Raw genomic sequence first — 20,767 nt, forward strand, 5'->3', positions numbered from 1 at the left:
GATCACCCAAGCACAAGATTCCCGCAGCCGTGGAAACAGCCCGAGCGAAGGCAGCACCCGCCTCCGTAGGGCCCGCGGTGGGGAAAGCAGTTCCTCTGTGGGCGATAGCTGCAAGCTAAGGCGGCCGTCCCCCAGTCCTACCGGAGGAAGGAAAGGCCAAGCCCGGAAATGGGGAAGCGGAACTGAGGAATGGGGAACTGGCGAAGGCTGCGGCCGCGGTGACGGCAAAGAGACATCCTTAGACGACGCAGGGGAAATAGCCACGACGCGGCGACACGTCTGTGGAGAAGATAAAACCAACAACTGCCGACCCGAAGCCGGGCCGGCGCGTAAGGTCCGCGACCGGCGTCAGGTCAACATCAAAGGAGACGCCGGAATGAACTCCGCCGCAAGGCGCAGCGCAGGTGACCGAGGCTGGGTCGGAGCCGGGGCGGCAAGGAACAGCACTGAAAAGGCATCAACTCGACCTCCGGCGAGGTAGCCGCCTGCGTGGAGGGACGCGGGGGCCCGGGGACTCGCTCCGACCCCTAGCCGGTCCCTGCGGCACCATCAGACCCAGCAGCCGCCGGCGCCTGAGCAATGTCACCTCGGCCTCGGACAAGACCATCGCCTGCCCCGAGGGGGACTCGAGGACACGCCTCGAGCCCCGGCAACCTCCCGCGGCACCACAGGGACCCCTGCAGGGGTTTGCAGCGAGGCAGAGGCGCCGTGGTCCGAAGGAGGGAACCCCAAAGGGCTGCACCTCGATGGCACTACATCCTCAGAGCCGAACCTGACGGCGCTGGAGCCGCCGGCAACGCCGCAGAAGTCCCCGCACGCGGAAAGGTATCTGCAGGCGTCCAAGGAGGAGCCAACAAGGCCTGCAAGGCGGCCGCATAGGCCTCCATCTGGGCTCTAGTCGCCTCCGCGCCGGGAACGGTGGATAGGGTGGCGACGCACGGGGCCGTACCACCCGCGGAGAACCCATGCCCCCAACAGGCCGGGGACCAGCCCTCGGGGACAAACTGCGACACTTACCAACAGGTGAGCAAAGCTCTTGCGGCCTGGAAGAAGGACGATGTCGGAGACGGAGGTTTTTGAAGCCATTCGCGGGGTATGAACGCGGCAACGACGCCGACATCTGGCGCGCGCAAGACGAACACGTCTTGAAGCCTGAAGGCATTCACACACTGTTCCCAAGAAAAACGCTCAAAAGTGGAAAGAGAGGCCTGAAACAGGCCAGGAACACGATCCGGCTCCGCGTTGCATGCGGAAAAGACTAAAACTGACTTCAGCGCGCTGGGGTGGGGCTTATGTGACCTCGCTGACGTCACACCTGTGGAGGATGTCGGGGAGGAGTCGCGTGGAAAGGAAAATCTAGGTACCTACAGCTAGCTGCTTTTAAAAATGAGGAAGCAGCAGCTCCAGGAACTACAGAAAGAACTGCCTACCACAATTGTTAGGTCAGGAGGCTTAGGAACAAAACTCCACCTGGAGCATTGGCAAGAAAGACATATCTCTCTTGGCCCATCCAGACCTTAGATAGTCAGAAGAGCTCTGCCACTCTTGTATAGACTTATGCTGGACTTGCATGCACCTGCTTCCGATGAGTAATCCCTGAGCGGTATTCCTAATATTCCATAAGAAGCATGAGACAAGTTGGTTCCTCCTAGGGGGTCTAGAAACATAACAATGCTCTTTCCAGAATGTCCCTCATAAAATGACTTTAGACGGTGTGCCAAGGGATGAGAGGAACATGCTACTTCATCCCCTGTGGACTCCCAGGACCTTATCACCATGATTCTGTGCGTGGGTATACCATGTGCCCAACAAGAATGCGGTTCCTGCACGTCTCTCTCCCTGAACTCAGGAGGACAAACCAGCACAAGGAAGGAAGTGATGTCATCAAAAGAAGAGGGAGCTGGTGGCACGCTAGACCAGCATCCAGGTTTTTTTAATACATGTGTCAATCCCATCCAGATGGTAGGCACAACAAATAGTGTGAAAGAAAATATATAAGAGCTGGCCCAGTGGCTGCATTAGAGGCAGTACAGTGAAAAAACACCACAGTGCTACGGAGCTGGAAACTTTGCATATTTTGTACAGTGGTGCCTCAAAAGGGTGGGGGCATCCACAAATGTGTTTTGCAGGTTCTAGTGGGCTGCCAGGAGCAGGACAGACCTCCAAAAATACCCACATGTGCAAGAGAAAAATAGCACCCTAAGTCTACCTGGATGTTGAATCCGTGCCCCTGTGAGACAGTGAAGTTGCTTTCAGTCGCTCATGGGCAGAACATGTGCTGTTCCCTGGGAGTGCCTAAGTCCCACTGAATTTTGGGTCTTGCAACCTAAGTCTACAGTGTAAATATGGTGAAATATGTTTATATTTGGGTATGAAATACTGAAAAGTTTGTGCGTCTTGTAATGTTGTTTTCTCATCGTTGAATGCATTGTAAACACTATGTGACAATACCAGTAGGACAGCTTTTTTATATTTGCATACTTAAGGATTTGCTAGTGGAACATGCACATATTTATGGGTTAGGGTCTACTAGTGTAGAAACTGTTAAAAGTGCCTCACATCTACGGGTTCCAGTCTGAATTTAGCGGGTAACTTTATCACTATGAGCTTCCTTTAATGAGCACCCAATGCAGTTTGTAATGCCCTTTAGATAGTGGTTTTTCAATGTTTTAAAAAATAAATAACAATTTATTGATATATGCTATACATACACAACATGACCACTGACCTTCCTGGACAGTGTCACTGCATTTCCCCGCCCAGCACCACCGTTGAGGCACTGCCCTCTGAGCCCAGAGCTTCCGCACCAGGTTGGTGTTCGAGGCTCTCCTCCACCCGCAGGACATGCAGGGATGAGGCCCCTGCGTCTCATTCCTGGTGATCCAGTGGAAGAAAACTCTGCTCTTCTGCTGTTCCACTCTGCTTCTGTGTCCTTTTACATCTTTTTTCTCTCTCTTTTGCTCTCCTTTTTCTCTTTTTGACCCCTCTGTCCTTTTGTGCATTTTTCTCTTGTTTTAACTCTTTCCTACCCATGCTCCACGCCGCTGCTGTCCCTGCGGCCCCTCCCCCTCCAGTGTGTCGCTCCCGCCTCCCAGCTGAACGCCCTCCCTGACCCCTACTTAATGGATGCCACGCCAACGGAAAGCCCGTATGCGCTCGTCTGCGACCCGACTGCAACCAGTGCCAGGGACCTTGGTCCCCCGAACTGCCTCCGTTACGACCCCAGCACCCTCCATGCTCTCAACCCCGGATAGAGCAACAGCTGCCTGCTCTCGACGCCGAACACCACCTAAGGCCCGATCTCCTGCCGACACTGCTGTTGCACCTTCACCCACCTCCGGACCGCAGCAGCAGCCCCCAGCCTACTGAACACCACCACACACAAACCACTGAACTGCATCCTCTCCAACGTGCGCTCCCTGCACAGACACGCCATAGAAATCAAGGACCTCCTCAACACTTACACGCCCGACGTCGCCGTCCTCACAGAGACCAGAACCAACCCCATCGCTACCACCGTTCCTGTCGGATATAAGGTCCTAAGAAAAGACACACACATCCAGAAAAGCTCCCTCCTCATGACAACCACCAACCCCGATGGCGCCTCGCCCCCAGAGAACTTTTCCACTTCCAGACCAACCCAAGTCTCCGCTAAACCCTCGTCTACAGACCCCCTGGGCCCGCTCTCCTTTCACCGACATAGTCGCCGACCTCCTCACACCCCATGACCTCGCCCCCACTGACTACATACTACTCTGAGACCTAAACTTCCACCTGGACAACCACGAAGACCCAAACACCACTGTCCTCCTAGAGAACCTCACCAACATATAACTGAAGCAACTTGTCACCGCCCTCACGCACACAGGAGCACACACACACTCAACTCCGACTTCACAGGAAGAAACAGACGGACCACCACTGCATCCACTTCTCCTTTAGAAAACCCACCGCACACAAGCACTTGTGCCGCCTCCCCCGCAGAAGCTGGAACAAAGCCACCGAAGAACATCTCACCTCCGCCCTCACCAGCACCTGCACTACACCTCCAATGACGCCAGACGCCAACATTGTGGCAAGCAACCTTCACTGCTGGATCACCAACTGCGCCAACAAACTGGGCCCCCTCCAGAAAGCTACAGGATGACACAATAAGAAAGCAAACTGGTTCGCTACAGCACTCCAAGAATCCAATCGTTCCTGCCGACAACTTGAAAAGACTTGGAGAAACAGCACAGGACTGATACACACACCACCTACAGAACAGCCACCACAGCACACCACCAACTCTTCAAATCCACAAAGAAGAACTTCCTCCAAGACAGAATACTCTCCAAAGCCCACAACTCCATGGAACTCTTCTCCATCATACAGGAATTTGCAAAACACGGCAGCGAAACAACAGATGCCCCACCCTCCCAAGACCTCTGCAACAGACTCAGCTCCTTCTTTCACCTCAAGATCAAAACGCTCTATGATAACTTTGAGACGCAAGACCTCTGCACTGCCTCAGCCCCCAGCGACGCCACCCAACAGACCCTACTCACTTGGACCCCGCTCACGACAGAAGACACCATAAAGACCATGAAGAGCATCCACTCTGGAGCACCCTCTGACCCCTGTCTGCACACATCTTCCACAGGGCCCCCATGGCCATTGTACCCAAGCCACGCCGTTTGATCAACTGCTCCCCCGAGAACCCCACATTACCTGACGACTGGATGCACGCCAAAGTCAACCCCCTTTTAAAGAAACCCTTTGCAGACCCGACGGACCTCAAGAACTTCAGGCCCATCTCTCTGCTGCGGTTCACAGCCAAGGTCATCGAAAAGGCCATCAACACCCAGCTAGCAAACTTCATCTAAGCTAACAACGTCCTAAACATCTCCCAATCCGGATTCCGCAACAACCACAGAACCGAGACCACCCTTCTCGCCGCCACTGATGACATCCATGCCCTCCTTGGGCAGCGCCAAACAGAAGCCCTCATCCTCCTAGACCTATCAGCAGCCTTCAACACTGTCTCCTACTGCACACTAGCCACTAGACTCCACGACGCCGGCATCCGAGGAAAGGCCCTAGACTGGATATGCTCATTCCTCACAGGCAGAACACAGAGTCAGACTCCCGCCCTACCTCTCAGAACAGACAGAGACCAGATGCGAAGTACCCCAGGGATCCTCCCTCAGCCCCACCCTCTTCAACATCTACATGGCCCCCCTTGCAACCATCGTCAGAAACCACGGGCTCAACATTGTCTCCTACACCGATGACACCCGCTCATCCTCTTCCTCACCAAGGAACCCAACATCACCAGGCACAACTTCCAAGAAGGGATGACAGCTGTCACAACCTGGATGAAGAACTGCCTGAAACTCAACTCAGAGAAAACAGAAGTCCTCATCTATGGCCCCACCCCATCAGCTTGGGACGACACCCAGTGGCACCCCACCCTCGGAAATCCACCCACCCCGCCGGACTATGCATGTAACCTCGGCATCATACTGGACTCATCGCTCACTATGAACTGCCAGATCAGCGCCATATCCTCGGCCTGCTTCAACACCCTCCGCATACTCCCCAAAAAAAAAATCTAATGGATCCCTCCGGATCTAGAAAGGCGGCCATACAAGCCATCATCACCAGCAGACTGAACTACGGCAACGCCCTCTACGCCGAAATCAACAAAAAACTTCTGTGCAAGCTCCGGAACGCCGTAGCCAGACTGATCCTGGACTCCCCCGGCACAACATCACCCAACACCTCCGCGATCTTCACTGGCTCACCTTCAAAAGAAGAACAACATTCAAGCTGCTCGTGCACGCATACAAGGCCCTCCAAAACATTGGACCAGAATACCTCGACAACCATCTCTCCTTCCACGCCCCAAAGAGAAACCTCCAATCAGCCCACCTCTCCCTGACCCCCATCCCACCATTCTACAGGACCAGAGCGGGTGGATGGTCCTTCTCCTACCTCGCAGCCAAGACCTAGAACAACCTCCCCCTCCACCTCCGGCAAAGCCCTATACTGCTCCAGTTCAGGAAGGACCTCAAGACCTGGCTTTTTAGATGATCTCAACGGAGCCGCACACACCCCTCCTGCACCTTGAGACAATAACGGGTGAGTCGCTGCGCTTTACAAACCCCAGATTTATTGAACCTGTGCCACAGTTTCCATTAATTCCTCTTATATACTCTTTATACCCCTTACAGTTTCAGCCCCCCTAAACTGAAAGGTCCCGATTACATGTGAGGGCTGACAACAAGTATTAGTAGGTTACTGTACTTTCCATGTCATTCCTTCCAATATACAAGAACATTACCCTTTTCCATCTCTTCCTTTAGAAAAAAGTCCTAAGGCCTTCCACTAAGCTGGCAGTTTCTGTGTAAGGGAGCCTAACAAGAGGTGGCTCAGCAGCGATCCCCACTGTGCCTCGAGCTGTAGGGGAGTGTGGTTCAAGGTTCCTAATAAGCTTCTCCACTTAGTGTGGACCCTAATCTCTGGTACCATTGCCCTAAGGTGGGAGGGAACACCTTTTCACAAATCTGCTCCATGAGTAGCTTAGCTGATCCTAAACATCTGGGTACTAGTCTACCTTGATTATATGAGCAAAGTTAGCCGGTTGCAGGCCTAACAGCATTGTTTTAGCATCAAAGGGTAATGGCTAGCCTAAAATAGTTTATGTATGTCAGCTACTCCCCTCCAGAAGGGCACAAGCTTGGGGCATTGCCACCATATATAGTGAGTGGTTCCAACTGACTCACATTGGCCCAGCAAACGTTCAATGCCCCGGGATACATCTTGTGTATTTTCACCAGCGTATAATGACAACCATATATTCGCTTGTAATGTATTCCTTTGTTATGCACACTAATGGAGCTCTTATATATATCTTGACTGAGTAAGCCCCACTACTTTTGTTAAATCTGAACATTAAGGTATCTGCCCCATGTCCATCTTTAAGTCCATTGTTCTGACTTTATAGCTTCCATAAGTAATTTGTAAGACCTCGAGATTTCACCCTTCATGAAGAAGAGCTCGCCAATCGCCTTTTCAAACGGGGTCTAATTGTTAATGGTTGCAGCTTTTGTGTCAGGTTGTAACACCGCGTCTTAACTGCATATAACTCAACCTCTCTGTTTCCTGTGGTCTAAGTTTCTTTTTACACTGGTTGAATGACAATTATTCCTCCATGAAATAGATATGCAATCGTGCGGCCGCTCCATCTATCAAATGCCACCAAGGCCCCCCACGATCCCTCCTGCCTCCCTGGTGAAGGTGGGCTGGTAGTGTACCAGTATATAAGCGGTAGGGAAAGAAGTCAGTACAAGTTTCTTTGCCACAATATGCAAAACTGAGAGGGTAGTACTCACTGGGGCAGACAAATAGGTGTTAGGTGCTCTATCTCATTTGTGCAATCAGATACCATATGGGTCGCCACACAATCACATGATCCATAAAGGCCCAGATCTTATTTATAATTGTATGTATAGTACTTAGCTTTGCATGTGTTAAAACCCTTTTCCTTTTTAAAAGAAAGGGCACTCACTGCTGCGGAGTTTCTAGCCCTCAGCAACATCCTCAGTTAGCCTTGGACTGCTTTGCCTCACTACCCTGAGGGTCTTGGCCCTCTCATTGAGGGTCACCAGAACAGAAACCGCAGGGCACCAGAAGTGAAAGACATCGGTTGTCACAATTAACACCAAGTAACTTGCGGTTGCCCTTCAACCCGCCAGCCGGGATTCTCTCAACAAACTAAAGAAAAATGGTGTAAACTACAGATCGAACACTCTGATGCATTGCGGCAGGACTTGGTTAAAAAGTATGTATTACAAGTACTAGGCCTAACTGCTCACCAACACTTTGGAAGAGACAAAAAAGCAATACTACAATTCCCTAATAGGAGGTTGGTGGTGCCTGTGGTGAGAAAGTCTAAAAAGACTTCTATTCAGAAGCCTGATATGTGTTCACAAGGACACCTTCCAGAATACTGTAAATATATATATATCTGCCCTGCTTTATTTGCTGCCAAACAGAGCTGAAACAGACTCCCATCTGCAAAGTCCGAGTGGCTCCTTCCGAATTTGGGTTCTGCAACGGATGGATTTACGACGGCCTGACCCAGGTCGTGGAAAGAGCTCACTGCTTCTCATAGCAGGTCTGTGGTGGCACTATCCAGTGGCTGCCTTTTACAGGACGGATTCAAGCTGGCTCCTTTGCAGATGGGAGTCTGTTTCAGCTCTGTTTGGTAGCAAATAAAGCAGGGCAGAGACTTTCAAGTATGTTTGCAACTTTATTAAGGACATTTAGACTCGGGGATTGGCACCCACTGAGGTTATTATTGGTGAAGACTACATCACCCAGAATGCCGTGAGGCCACGCCCATGGGGGCGGGAGTGATCTGTTAAGAACAGTCTGCGCCGTGAAACGCTTCCCCTTGCCTATTCCGACCGAAGCCACTGAAGAAAGGATTAACCTCCTGAAACGCGTCTGGCATGATGGATTAGACTGCCTTCTTGTAATGTTCTCTGCTGGCATGCTGTCAATAAAAGACATTCAGAGCGTGATTTTGCAGTCCGAGTGGCTCCTTCCGAATTTGGGTTCTGCAACGGATGGATATATATATATATATATATATATATATATATATATATATATATATATATATATATATATATATATATATATATATATATATATATATATATATATATATATATATATATATATATATTATTCAACAAGAGTTATGTTTTGAGTAATTTTGGTTCTAAAATATAAATTAATGTAAATAGCTCTACCTTTTGTTAGTTTTGTTCAGGTGTTTCCTTTATGCACATATAAAAACACATTACACGAATTCACTTGAAAACTAAGGCAATTGTTAAAAAACAATTTCTCTAGCTCTTACCTCTTAAGGTCCCACATTCGTACACAATTGCCAGTAGCTGCATAGAGAAAAGTGCCTGTTGAGTTTAGTGCAACTTGATTTATCTGAGTCTCTCCATTAGGGATGGTTACAGTTCTGTTCTGGCTTCCGGCACAAGCATCACCCACCATCACTTGGCCAGATGACCTTAATATTCAAATTATAAGAAATCATTTTAGTGCACAATAGAACCAACCTAAATACATGCATGCTAATGAGTAATTTCTTGCTGCAAAGACGGAAAAAAGAAATCTAAGTGAGGGACCCTTGTTAAGTAGCCGTAGGCTACACACATACTGACAAATTCATCAAATTTGTAAACACATTAAGCATCAAAGAGTAACTTCCGAGGACAACAAATCTGATATTATACACCTTTTTGTGAAGTTGTGCCACTATTACGTTGTTCACACTTTATAGGGATTCACGAAACAGCACTAGTGCAATTTTACAGATACACTCTTTAGTCTAAAAACAAATATGCTGCAGAATAGAAAGTTTTTACTAATTGCCTTCCCACACAACAAAGATACTTACGTCAATGTTCGGATACACTTTGCAGACTCCCGGATATCCCACACCTTAATATAAGATGTTGATATAGTGAAAACCAAGCTGGTATAATTGCAATATTTCAACGACACCACATTGTTTGGATGACCACCTAGAGACATGATTTCTTGGCCGGTTACCAGATTCCATACTTTACATGTGCGATCTAAAAATAAAAATACATATGGCAAAATAAAGATTGGGTCCACGTTCATATCTGGTTTATCACCATTAACGGCACAGCATTAAAACCAGTCAGCAATGCTTATAGAAGAAGTCACATGAGTAAAGTATTCATAATGTGGTAAACCCTCTCCTCTCTTTGCATTGGAGGCTCTTTATTCCACTTTCTCTGTGTTGTACCATGTATGTAAACACAACAAAACATGCAGACACGCAGGTGTATTCCTAGTCTGCATCAAACTGACCAAAATGCAAATAACCAAGAACAAATACTCACTCACGCATTAAATCAAAAGTGACACTCTCCATTAAAGGCAAACATCTTACTTTAACAAGACAACGCCCCCTAATGCAGAGCATATCAGCATTTCGTTAATTGTGGTTATTCCTTATGATACCCCAAGACTCTGCAGTGAGGGAGGTTTGCATACTTGGGAGGTCATTCATTTACAGGTAAATAACTTTCAGTTAAGATTGGAAGACTGATGAAGGTTGTGCGTAGGTAAACTGGATCAATGCTGATGCTTGCCACAATGGCACATATGATACTGCATTCACAACAAAACAATAATATTTGCCAACATATGAACTGATTTCTAAGTAACCTACTTAGATAGGTCAGAGAGACATAAGTTTCTCAACAGTGAATTAATGTATTTCATGTATAAAGCAACTGCATACCTGTAGGCTTCATGTCTCTAAGAATACTGAACCCAAAGAAGCAAACACAAATAACTGACCATAAAATTTGGTTAGACACTGTGCTTAAAATAGGCTTAGGATTCACCTGAAAAGCCATGTTTGCCTTTTTCTTAGTATAGCTGGCTACAGGACACCATCCACTTAGTTACTATTCACTTAAAGACCCAGCTAATCTGGAAATGGGAAGCAAAAGCTACAAAAACTGTTAAGTTCTTCTATCAACACAATATTCTAAATCCATCTTCATATTTAAAGTAGGTAGTAGTAGTAAAATACTTTATTCGGTTATTAAAAAAAAATAACATTTATATAAAAACGGTGCAAACGCATATATGACGAAAATATAGAAACAACTACAGTACATGAAAAATCATAATTTTAGAGATTGTTGTACAGTCATGATGTTCATGATCGCTGCACATTCGTTTCTGAAGAGAACATCGATTACAAATGCAATATAAAAAGTGCCATAATCAGGAAGTGCCAGTGCTATATGATTCATAAAGCTGGACATAGGGACACAGAGTACGTGCCACATTCTAAGCTCTAACGGGTTCTGCATATATAAAATAAACAGTACATAAAATCCAAATTATTAATCATGCGCATTAGTAATCATAAAGCAGTTTGTGATAAGATCTTACTGCCTCTGTATCAAACATTTGATAAGGAATGGCTGACTGCAAAAACAATTAAGGGTGAAGTGTTCCTTTTTTAGTATTCTCTGGCCTACTAAACATCTGATTAGCTTCAGACAGATTGGTCGAATCCACTTTCAACGAGACCGCAGGTACTCTAGGCAAAAGAACATGATTTGCACCTCGGTCTCAGGATCCAGGTCACAAGCTGGGCACAGGATTAAAGCCGATTCTTTTATCCATTTGCTTGTAAAAGATCCCAGCAGGAAGATGCCTAGCCGAAAGCACACATATAAGCTCTTAGCTAAATGGCGAAAAAATTGTGTCCTAGAATGTCTCAAAGCACGGGGTAATCTTGAATTTCAAATACTTATTTATAAAATGACCCTTATCCCCATTAGTTACATAGTGTTTGTGGATGTACGAACCAATAGCGGGATTGCAAACCGCCAAGCTCAGCTTTGCGAAGGGAGCCTGGCTTTTCCCATGATCTCTGAAAGCCCAGGCTATGAAACCAAAGACAAATTTTAATCAGGGTAACCGCATGGCTTTAGTAGTATTTACTACATTTCGTAAAGAATCTCTATAGTCGCTAAGCTTGGCTGTAGAGTAGAGTCGGACCCAATACGCTAGAGGTTAAAGTGAAGACAAATCAGCGATTCTTTTTAGGCCTAGGTCAAAGGGGGGTGCTGGTCGGCAGAGAAACCAGCTTCCATATTAAGTTGTTCTCTTCAGTGGCCAGTTGGCGAGTGTCAGTACAGTCCCAGACCTCAGCAGCAAAGAGCATGGCGCTTTGTGCTTTTGCACAGTACACCTCCAATGATGGAGATGTCGAACGAGAGCTCATTTTTTTGCACAGCCTTAGGATGACACTGGATCTGTGCTCATTTAACAACGTACTCCTAATGAGTTGTGCTACCCATTTAAATGTATCAGTAAGTTTGACCCCTGAATAGTCAAAGCTGTGTACTCTCCTGAGTACTTCACTACCAGCATCAATAATAGAGTTCTTGATGGCACCAATCCCAAACACCATATACTTGGCTGTATTAGTGTTAAGCTCTAAGCCTCTGGACATACAGAAACCTAGAAATTTGTTGAGCAGGTGCTGGAGCCCCTTAGGGCTTTTTTTAGATGAGGAGTGAATCATCCACAAAAAGACAGCTGTGAACCTTTCTACTTTTTAAAGTGAGTGAATCATTGCTACAATCCAGTACTTTCAATACGCCATTCATATAGAGGGTGAAAAACAATGAGGCAAGAACGTATCCTTGGAATACACCACGCATGATTGAAAGGCGACCTGTTAGTTCTCTCTGGCTTCCCCACCGAACTTGGGCATCATTCTTGGTGTAAAGTTTTACCTTAGGTGAAGCAGATTCCATAGGACAGCCATATTTGTCAAAACTCCCTACAGATTATTATGTGGAATAAGGTTGAATGCTGCTCTAGGATTGACAAAGGCCACATAGAGCTTTTGTCGGGCTGGCAAAGCATATTTCCAGTAGAGGGTTGCAAATATGAAGACCTGGTCAGAGGTACTTGTCTTAGGGCGAAATCCAGCTTGGAGAGGAGACATGATTCGCTAATCTTCAACCCAATTTAATCATTTATCTAGGACTTGCCATGCAAAGATCTTATGTAAATTGTCTATAGGGCTTATTGGCTTATAGCTAGAGGGGGATTAGGTATCAGTTTTTCTAATTAAATTGGGAATATTTCGGCCCCACTCCATGAATCGTATATGTTTCCCCACCAGGCGAAATGGTATTTGATAGTAAGTTTATGTAGCTTCTCCAAACTTGGGGCTCTGTTTAATACAGGTCACCTAGGATTTTGTCAGGCCCAGGGTCCTTGGCTGATTTTAACAGGGCGATAGCTCTAGCACAAGGATACTCAAAGTGTGGCTCTCCAACCTTTAATTTCGACCCCCTGGTGAAAAGCAGCACTGGGCTGCTATTCACTTGACAGAGCAGCTACATTCAGAAAGCTGTGAAAGTAATGGGCATACTTTATTTACACATTAACTAAAGTAATGGTGAAGAAGAAAAGAAGGTGTCCTAGACAACGTTTCTTAGTAGCACCTTTAGTTCTAAAATCCTCTTACTCTAAACATATAAAAACAAGATAAACTCTCTGTAAGCCACAAAAGAAGTGTGTTTTATTAACATGCTTGAGCGTTTTACCTTAGTAGATCAGATTACATCACTGCATTGAGAGACATTCATGCCACCCCCATTCTGAAAAAATGGCATTAGTTATGTTAAAAAGATTTATATAGCGCGGGTCTACCCATGGGTTTCTTGGAGCTTAGTGAACCAAGAGGCAAGTCATTTGTCACCTTGTGTGTAGCCTTGGTTGTTGTATAATTGGAACAAAATTATAATTTATTAAATAAAACACAAAAGAAGGTTTTGTACAGCACACACCCTGAACTCGTATATTTTAAGGGCCTCTCATATGTGGTAATGAAGAAATAGGAGGCAAAGTGAAATTAACCAATTGCACACAATTTCATCAAGTGGTGAAGCCAGGACTCATACCAGGTTTTCTGGTTTCACATTTGGCAATTCAGCCACCAGATGAGTATCTTTTTCTCCCTCATGTTTTGCATTAGAAGTTAATGCTTTGACTTCAATTCATGGTGCATGAGAATAGAGCATTAGTGGCAGACAGAAGTCATGTGAACGCTTGTTTTGTTGTCTACGCCATTCATCTGCTTTGCGCCCCCTCCGCCCACCTTTCATCACCCGACCCTCGCATTGCTGGCTTTGGTGCCACCTTTGGGCATGCCACACACAATACTTTGCAGCCCCTGGGGAAATGTTTGCGAGTACCCATGCTCTAGCATTAGCTTCAACGCTGAAGACTACTATATTGTCTTTCCCTACGTCAGATGCAGTTGTGTCCTCACGGGGGGTCACCTGGCCAGAACTCAAAGATGAGACACTAAGGTTTGTTGTAGCAAATAGCGTGGTGAAATGCGTGACCCAGCTGTCAGGTTGGCTGTGATGGTGATATGTTCTCAGACTTTTTGTACGAGCCTTCGCTGCTATGCACTAAAAGGATCGGCTGTCTCTTGTTTTAACAGCTGTGAGCATTTCTTGCCAGATCTTATCACCCCAATTTCTTTTAGCTTTGCTCAGGGCTGAATTATATGTGTGCCTTGCTTCTATAATCATAACCTGGTTGCAACCCTTGACAGCTGACCTTAAAGTTTGTTTGGCTAATTTACACTCGTCATCATACCGTTTAACTTTTTTGTCCTTGTGGAATTATTGTGACCTATCTCCTAGTAAGAAATATCCTGAATTTTGTTAAAAAACTGTCTGTGGATGTTTAGTATGGCAATGGCAGAACTAGGAAGACCTTCATAGTTAGATGAAAAGGCCACAAACAACCCATAGATCTCGGAGTACAGCTTCTGGCTGGACATCACATTTGGCCAGGAGACATAGCAGCGGCTGTTGGCTAGGATGGGTTCAGGTACTGTGGTGTAACAGACAGTCTTCGCCCTTCTCAGGATTTCCCCAGTTAAAGTTAAAACAAAAGAATTATGGTCACTATCCAAACAGGGATCCATCCTCATGTCACCGAGCAGCGCTATAGTCTCATGTCCAGGAGGACACTGGAGTGGAGACCTCTTTTGAATGTAGTTGATCTCTCTGGGTCTGAGATGGTTTGCCCATTGCATGCTCTTAACCCTCTGACAACTGTCATAGAAGTCAATTAAAGAGAATTACACAAAAGTTTCCCCTGACAAAAGGGGGCTATTCCATAGTTTGTCCTCAGAGTCAGTGTGCTTGTTGATGTATGAAGAGGGTTCAAAGCAGGTGTTAAAATCTCCTGCTAATATTACTTTTGTGTTTGGATGAAGGGACTCAATTAACTCATCCAAAAGGGATAAGATAGTGGACTCATTGCTAGCAGAGACTGATCTTACATAAACATTTATATATCCCAATCGGGTGTCTGAAGAAAGTGTCACTGTAATCCCCATTATATCGGGACAGTCTACCAATTAAGTGTGTGAGCAAATGAAAATCTAAAGTCTACCAATTGCACTGGATTTAATTTCCCACTATATGAAGTAACCCCATTTAAATACACTTTTACAATGGCCCATGTCTCTTGAAACATACACACATCGCATCTACCAATATAGAACAACCAATCAGAATCTACTAGCTTTGGCTTTATTACAGCAAAATTACAGGACATCCCAATGATACTAGCCTGAGAAGCACTGCCTCCCTTAGAACCAGCATTATTCAGTGGGCATAGAGGTTCCCCAGAAGCAAAATCAAGTATATTACCATTCCTACTCAACGACTTGACATTGTTAATACCACAGTTACGGATTATTTCAGTTCTGCTACTAGTAATAGTAGATGCATTCCCTGATGCAAAACATGTCTAATTCATCATGCGGTCTCAGTCAATCAAAAGCACCTCATTGTGCTCATGAAAATGTGTCCCCTGCCGACATGATTTGAAAGAGTTCTTAGAATGGCACACAGCTGGACTAATAACTGGAGGTGAAGCCTTTAGTCAAATTTCAGTCTTGTGCCCCCCTTCAAGATGGCAAGTACACAATTCAAAGATTCTCAGCCTGCAAATGAGTGCTCATCATAACCAAGATAAGGTTGTATGTAGATGAATCAATCAAGCATCTCCTGGGGCAGGCAATATTCCATCTAATTACAGAGAGGCACTTGCGCTTCACCCTGAGCCAATATATGACTTTGTTCATCAAGGCACCGGTGTCCTCAAAAGATCCTGGGTTTCGTTTGGGCACCGGGTCATACAAAAAGTTCTCTTGGAATCGGTCTCAAGATTAATTGACAGTGAGTGTGCTGGAGCTCTCAGGGGTTGCTGGTACTGCAAATGTGTGTTCCTCGTACTGACATGTTCACCCTAGCCCAGAGTATAAGGAGGGAAAAGTAGGTTGTTACTTTGAGATAAATAAGAGAGTCGATAGTTGGCCTGACCACTTGCTGTCTTGCCCTTAGGAAAAGGAGGAGAATGGACCCCTAAGGGTAGTGACAGGATAGTGGCTCTTTTGAAGTAGGTGCCCCTTTCATCTGGTTGAACTAGTTCCCTAATGGCCACTGGATCTAACCCCTGGTTTTGGCACTGTAAACTCAGCTGGAATGATTTCCGTATTGTGGGTTTTGGCTAGGAGCGTGGCGTTTGATGAGTTCTCAAAGACCCTACACTGTACGAACATCCACAGCAACAAGATCTACTTTGTAGGGTCGTGAGCTGATTAATTAAAGAAGTGAATAAACATTTTAAATGATCCAGCTTATGATGAAGTGCTTGGTAGTCATTAGTGCTCGCAAAGCACTTGGTGAGTAGCATTGGTTTCACTGGTGGTTTGAATGGTGTTCTTTTTTGAGAGGTTTCCTTAGATTCTAAGGCATACATCTCCATTGGTAGTTAGAGCGGGTGAATCTTTTAAAACAAGGTACGTTTGGAATGATGGTAATTTTGGGGATAATGGTTGTCGTGGTGTGACCAATGAATCAATGGGTGAAGGCTCACTCTGCTTGACTGGAACTAATTCCACGGCCTCAGAAGACTCTGGTACAAGGTGAATACCAGTAGTTATTCAATACAGATCTTTGGTGTAAACGTCAGAAGTAATTAGTGGATTCTTAGCTTTTCTATACATATCTAGTACCTTTGTTTATTTTTCGTTGGGCATAGGAGCTTTAGCGCTAAACAGTGACTCTACCTCCTCAATTAAATTATCAATGTCATCTAGAGTACAGGTACTGTTGTTTTCTGGGGGAGGCTCCGATTTACCGCCCAAAGGTTTTCTTGGCATGGACTGCAGGTTTCGCTATTTCCCCAGCTTTCCGTTTCCCCATATTCGATTAAAACAGTATGTGCCAACTGATGTAGTTATGTAATCAAGTATAAAAAGGACTTACTTCATCCAGCTGGCAGTATTCAGGAAATTGATATAGAAAGACAGTGGCCTGGCCAGGCCTCTTCCGGGTGAAGAATGGCCCAATCTTCACGTAGAAACGGTAAGGTGCTTAAGATCGCGATGCCCTCCCACTGGCCCAGCCCTGCCACTCAGCCGACTGGGGAACGTAGTCCCACCCCTGTTGGGTGCAGGAAACTACGGACCAGGATACCGCCAGATGAAACCCGTGCTGAGAAAACGGTGAGGCGCTTAAGAGCGCGAGGTCCTCAATTGGGGACCATATTCCGTATTAGACATTTTGGAACAACCAAACAAGCTGCAAAAACACTGTAGAAGATCTACAAGTAATGTTTGTATGTCGCTTATATAGCAAACTGGGCTAACTTTAAAAGTAGAACTTACACTATAGGTATTATTGATATCAATACTGCACAGGCTTGTAACGAACACCCTCTAGCTTTGGTAGAACCAAACTGAGCTGTGAGTGAGGGGCTAGTTCACACCTGGGAGGGGAAACTGCTTTCAAGTCCTTAAGTAGTGAAAGAATGACTTGCTAATGAAGAACTAGTGATGTAGATGTATCTTCAAACTAATTAGGCCACTACCTGCACCTCGCAGAATTAATGTGAGGGTCCTAACGTAGACTGATCTATCAGAAATCGTATCAAGACTTCAACCGAACATTAGAGGATTGAGCCAGTCTTTTACACATCACATTCAGAATCCATTTCATTCAGTGGCGTAGGCAACCCATCACACTCCCACACCCTTGCGTTGCAGCTTAAGTGGGGGTAACCACTGCACCCAATAGCCTTGTAACCTGGGTCCCATTAACCTGGAGGAAGGGGAATATAAAATCGAAAATAGAGTTTGAGAAAAGAAAAAGAATACTGTAGCTAGAAACTGGAAAGGAGGAAGCGGTGAAGGGTGAAAAGATAGATGAAAGGGAGGACACGAGTAAGGGAGAAGTGGAAGGAAGACGGGTGAAAACAACAAAGAAAGGGTCAAAACATGAATGGTTGGAAAAAGGAAAGGTTGGATGGAGAGGTGAAAGGATCAATTAAAGAAAGGCTGTTAATCAAGGCATCTGCTTCCTCAAAAGATCCTGAGTTTTCTTTTGGACACCTGGGTCATATAAATCGTTCTCTTGGCATCAGTCTGAAGATTAATTGGCAGTGAGTGTGCAGGAGATCTCTGGAGGTGCTGGTACTGCAAACGTGTGTTCCTCGTACTGACATGTTCACCCTGGCCCAGAGGATAAAGTAGGTCATTCCTTTGAGACAAAGGTTGGATGGGAGGTTGGGCAAATGACTGTCAGTGCAAATGGCTGAAAGAGTGACGGGAATGGTCATTTAATGGATGTAATGTAAAGATGGATTGAAAGATAGGCGATGACTGACTACATAAGTGGACCGATGGATGGAAGGAATGTCAATAGATAGTTTGAATAATGAAAGGATGGGGTAAAGGATAAAATGAAGAATGGATGGGAGGGAAGATGAATGGATAAATCGGAAGGCCTACAGATCAAGAGAACCTGCTCCTCGTAGGAACAGTCCAGCCTGAACTGCCAGGATTCGCAATTTGGGCTGGACTGTTCCCAGAGGAGCAGTGTTAGACCTGGCATATTTTGGCTTGGGTTAACCCTGAGTTTTTGCTTTCTGACCTCCTGTTTTGACTGTCTGCTAAACCTCGTTTTTACTGGCTTTAGCAATCTGTGCACTTTTTCGGTACTAAAGTTCATGTGCTCTGTGTCTAAAATGCAATGCCATTTAGTTTCTCCATGCTTGGCATATCCGACTTACTGATAAGTCACTAGTACGGTGCACTATATGTGCCAGAGCCTGTAAATTAAATGCTACTAGTGGGCCTGCAGCACTGATTATGCTACCCATATGAGTAGCCATATAAAACATGTCTCAGGCCTGACATTGCAGAGCCTGTGTGTGCAGTTTTAAACTGCCATTTCGACCTGGCCAGGCCTGAACATACTTTCTTAGCACATATAAGTCACCCCTAAGGTAGCCCTAGGTACAACCATGGACAGGGTGCAGTGTATTTAAAAAGTAGGATATGTACTTTTGAGTTTTACATGTCCTGGTAATGAACAACTGCTAAATTTGTTTTTTGACTACAACAAAGCTCATCTCTCCCTTAGGTTAGCATTGGAGCTGCCGTGTAACACTTTGCAAGTGTAACTTCTAATTGGGAAAATATAGGAAAAGTACATTTGGTGTCTCATGATTCGCAATTTTTAACAACACATATTTTAGTGAAGTTGGGTTTTTAAGTTACAGGTCTGAAAATGCCACTTTTAGAAAGTTGTTTTAACCATTCTGTGCCTCTGCCTGTCTCTGGAATACACGTCTGGGTTGGGTGAGAGCTGGGCTTTGTGCATTCCCTCTAGACAGTCACACACAAAGGGAGCTGATGTCTTAATTACCCACCACCAGGCTGGTGAGTTTTCCTGAGCTAGAGTGAGAGGGAGGAGCGGATACTTGCACCTGAATAGGACTGTGCCTGTCCCCACACAGAGTTGCATACCCCCCTGTAGTACACCTGCAGCCAGGGCAGGGCTTTGTGCACTACAAAGACCTTTCTTTGAAGTCTCCCTACTTCAAAAGCTAAAATGGGTATAAGTACTGGACCTCTGACACCATATACTCAGAATACTTCTGGAACTGAGGATATTCTACCAGGAAGAAGAGCTGTTGTGCTGACAGAAGGGACTGCCACTTTGCAGCTTGCTGTGCTGGACTTCTGACTGCTGCTTCTTGCCTGGGAGTAAAAGGACTGGACTTGGCTCTCTACATCCTGCAACTCTAAATGTTCTCCAAGGGCTTGTTGGGCTTCCCTCCTCTTTCTGACGTCTCATGGATATAAAATATCTCATCTGAATCTTGCTATCAGCACCTGGGCTCCTCCGCTGTGACGCCTGTTCTGCTAAGTGGTGTCAATTCCAGTCCTGGGTATTTGGAAGTGAATGTTTAGTGCTGCAACCTAAGAAACCAATGCATCAACACCAAAGCATCGATCAGAACCAGCGCATTTCTCTGCGATATAGCTGCATTGCCACTGCCTGCACCAAAGCCATGGACACCCCTTACTGACTGCGCGGTGCAGCGACCATCTTACAAAGAAGCCTCGACTTTGCTGATGCAGTGCCTCTGAGCCACTGCTGCTGCACGAGTCTTGGACACCTCATTGCCTACATCTGTGATGCAACACCCCTGAAACCAAAGCATTCCCGGCCCTTCGCGGCTTCATGCCAACGCATGGCCTACAGGCCAGCACTTCAACATCGACCCGACGCACAGAGATCCTGAAATCGTTGCATCAACGACGTTGTCCGACTTAGAAAATGATGCATCGCCTTCGACAGCGACGCATCCCCTCCTTTGGTCAACGCATTGTCCCCCGAGCTTCGAAGCATCCGAGGTACTGTCAGCGGGTCTGCATGACACCTGTATCCGGCCCATGCTCCATCATGGTCGGACTGAAAATTTGGAGCTGCTCCGGTCCAAACAGAGGGACCTAGTTGGAGCTATTGATTTCCAAGCACCGAATTTTGATTTTATCTTGCAAAATTATTATCTTGAGTTGTGTATGATGGATTTTTATTGTTTTGTTCTACTCGCATAAATATTGGATATTTTTCTAAACTGGTGAGGAGTACTTTTGTGGTGTTTTCATTGTGTTACTTTGTGTGTGTGTGTGTGTGTGTTCACAAATACTTTATACATTGCCTCTTGAGTTTAGCCTGACTGCTCTGTGCCAAGCTCCCAGAGGCTGAGCCCAGGTCAACCTTTTGTATGTACTGCA

The 20,767-nt window shown here is 45.9% G+C and overlaps 1 protein-coding gene across 9 annotated transcripts in view; it reads right to left on the reverse strand.

Moving 5' to 3' along the window:
• KIF21A (kinesin family member 21A) overlaps positions 1 to 20,767 on the reverse strand; it is an 820,176-nt gene that overhangs the window by 128,046 nt on the left and 671,363 nt on the right. For all 9 annotated transcript variants that reach the window (XM_078679965.1, XM_078679910.1, XM_078679946.1 and 6 more), the window contains 2 exons: positions 9,470 to 9,650; positions 8,915 to 9,079 (listed from right to left, as the gene is read on the reverse strand). In XM_078679965.1, the coding sequence (XP_078536091.1) occupies positions 8,915 to 9,079; positions 9,470 to 9,650 (346 nt within the window). The remainder of the gene's footprint in view (positions 1 to 8,914; positions 9,080 to 9,469; positions 9,651 to 20,767) is intronic.

The sequence above is a fragment of the Lissotriton helveticus genome, chromosome 1_1 (genome assembly GCF_964261635.1).
Source record: "Lissotriton helveticus chromosome 1_1, aLisHel1.1, whole genome shotgun sequence".
NCBI classification, from domain to species: domain Eukaryota; kingdom Metazoa; phylum Chordata; class Amphibia; order Caudata; family Salamandridae; genus Lissotriton; species Lissotriton helveticus.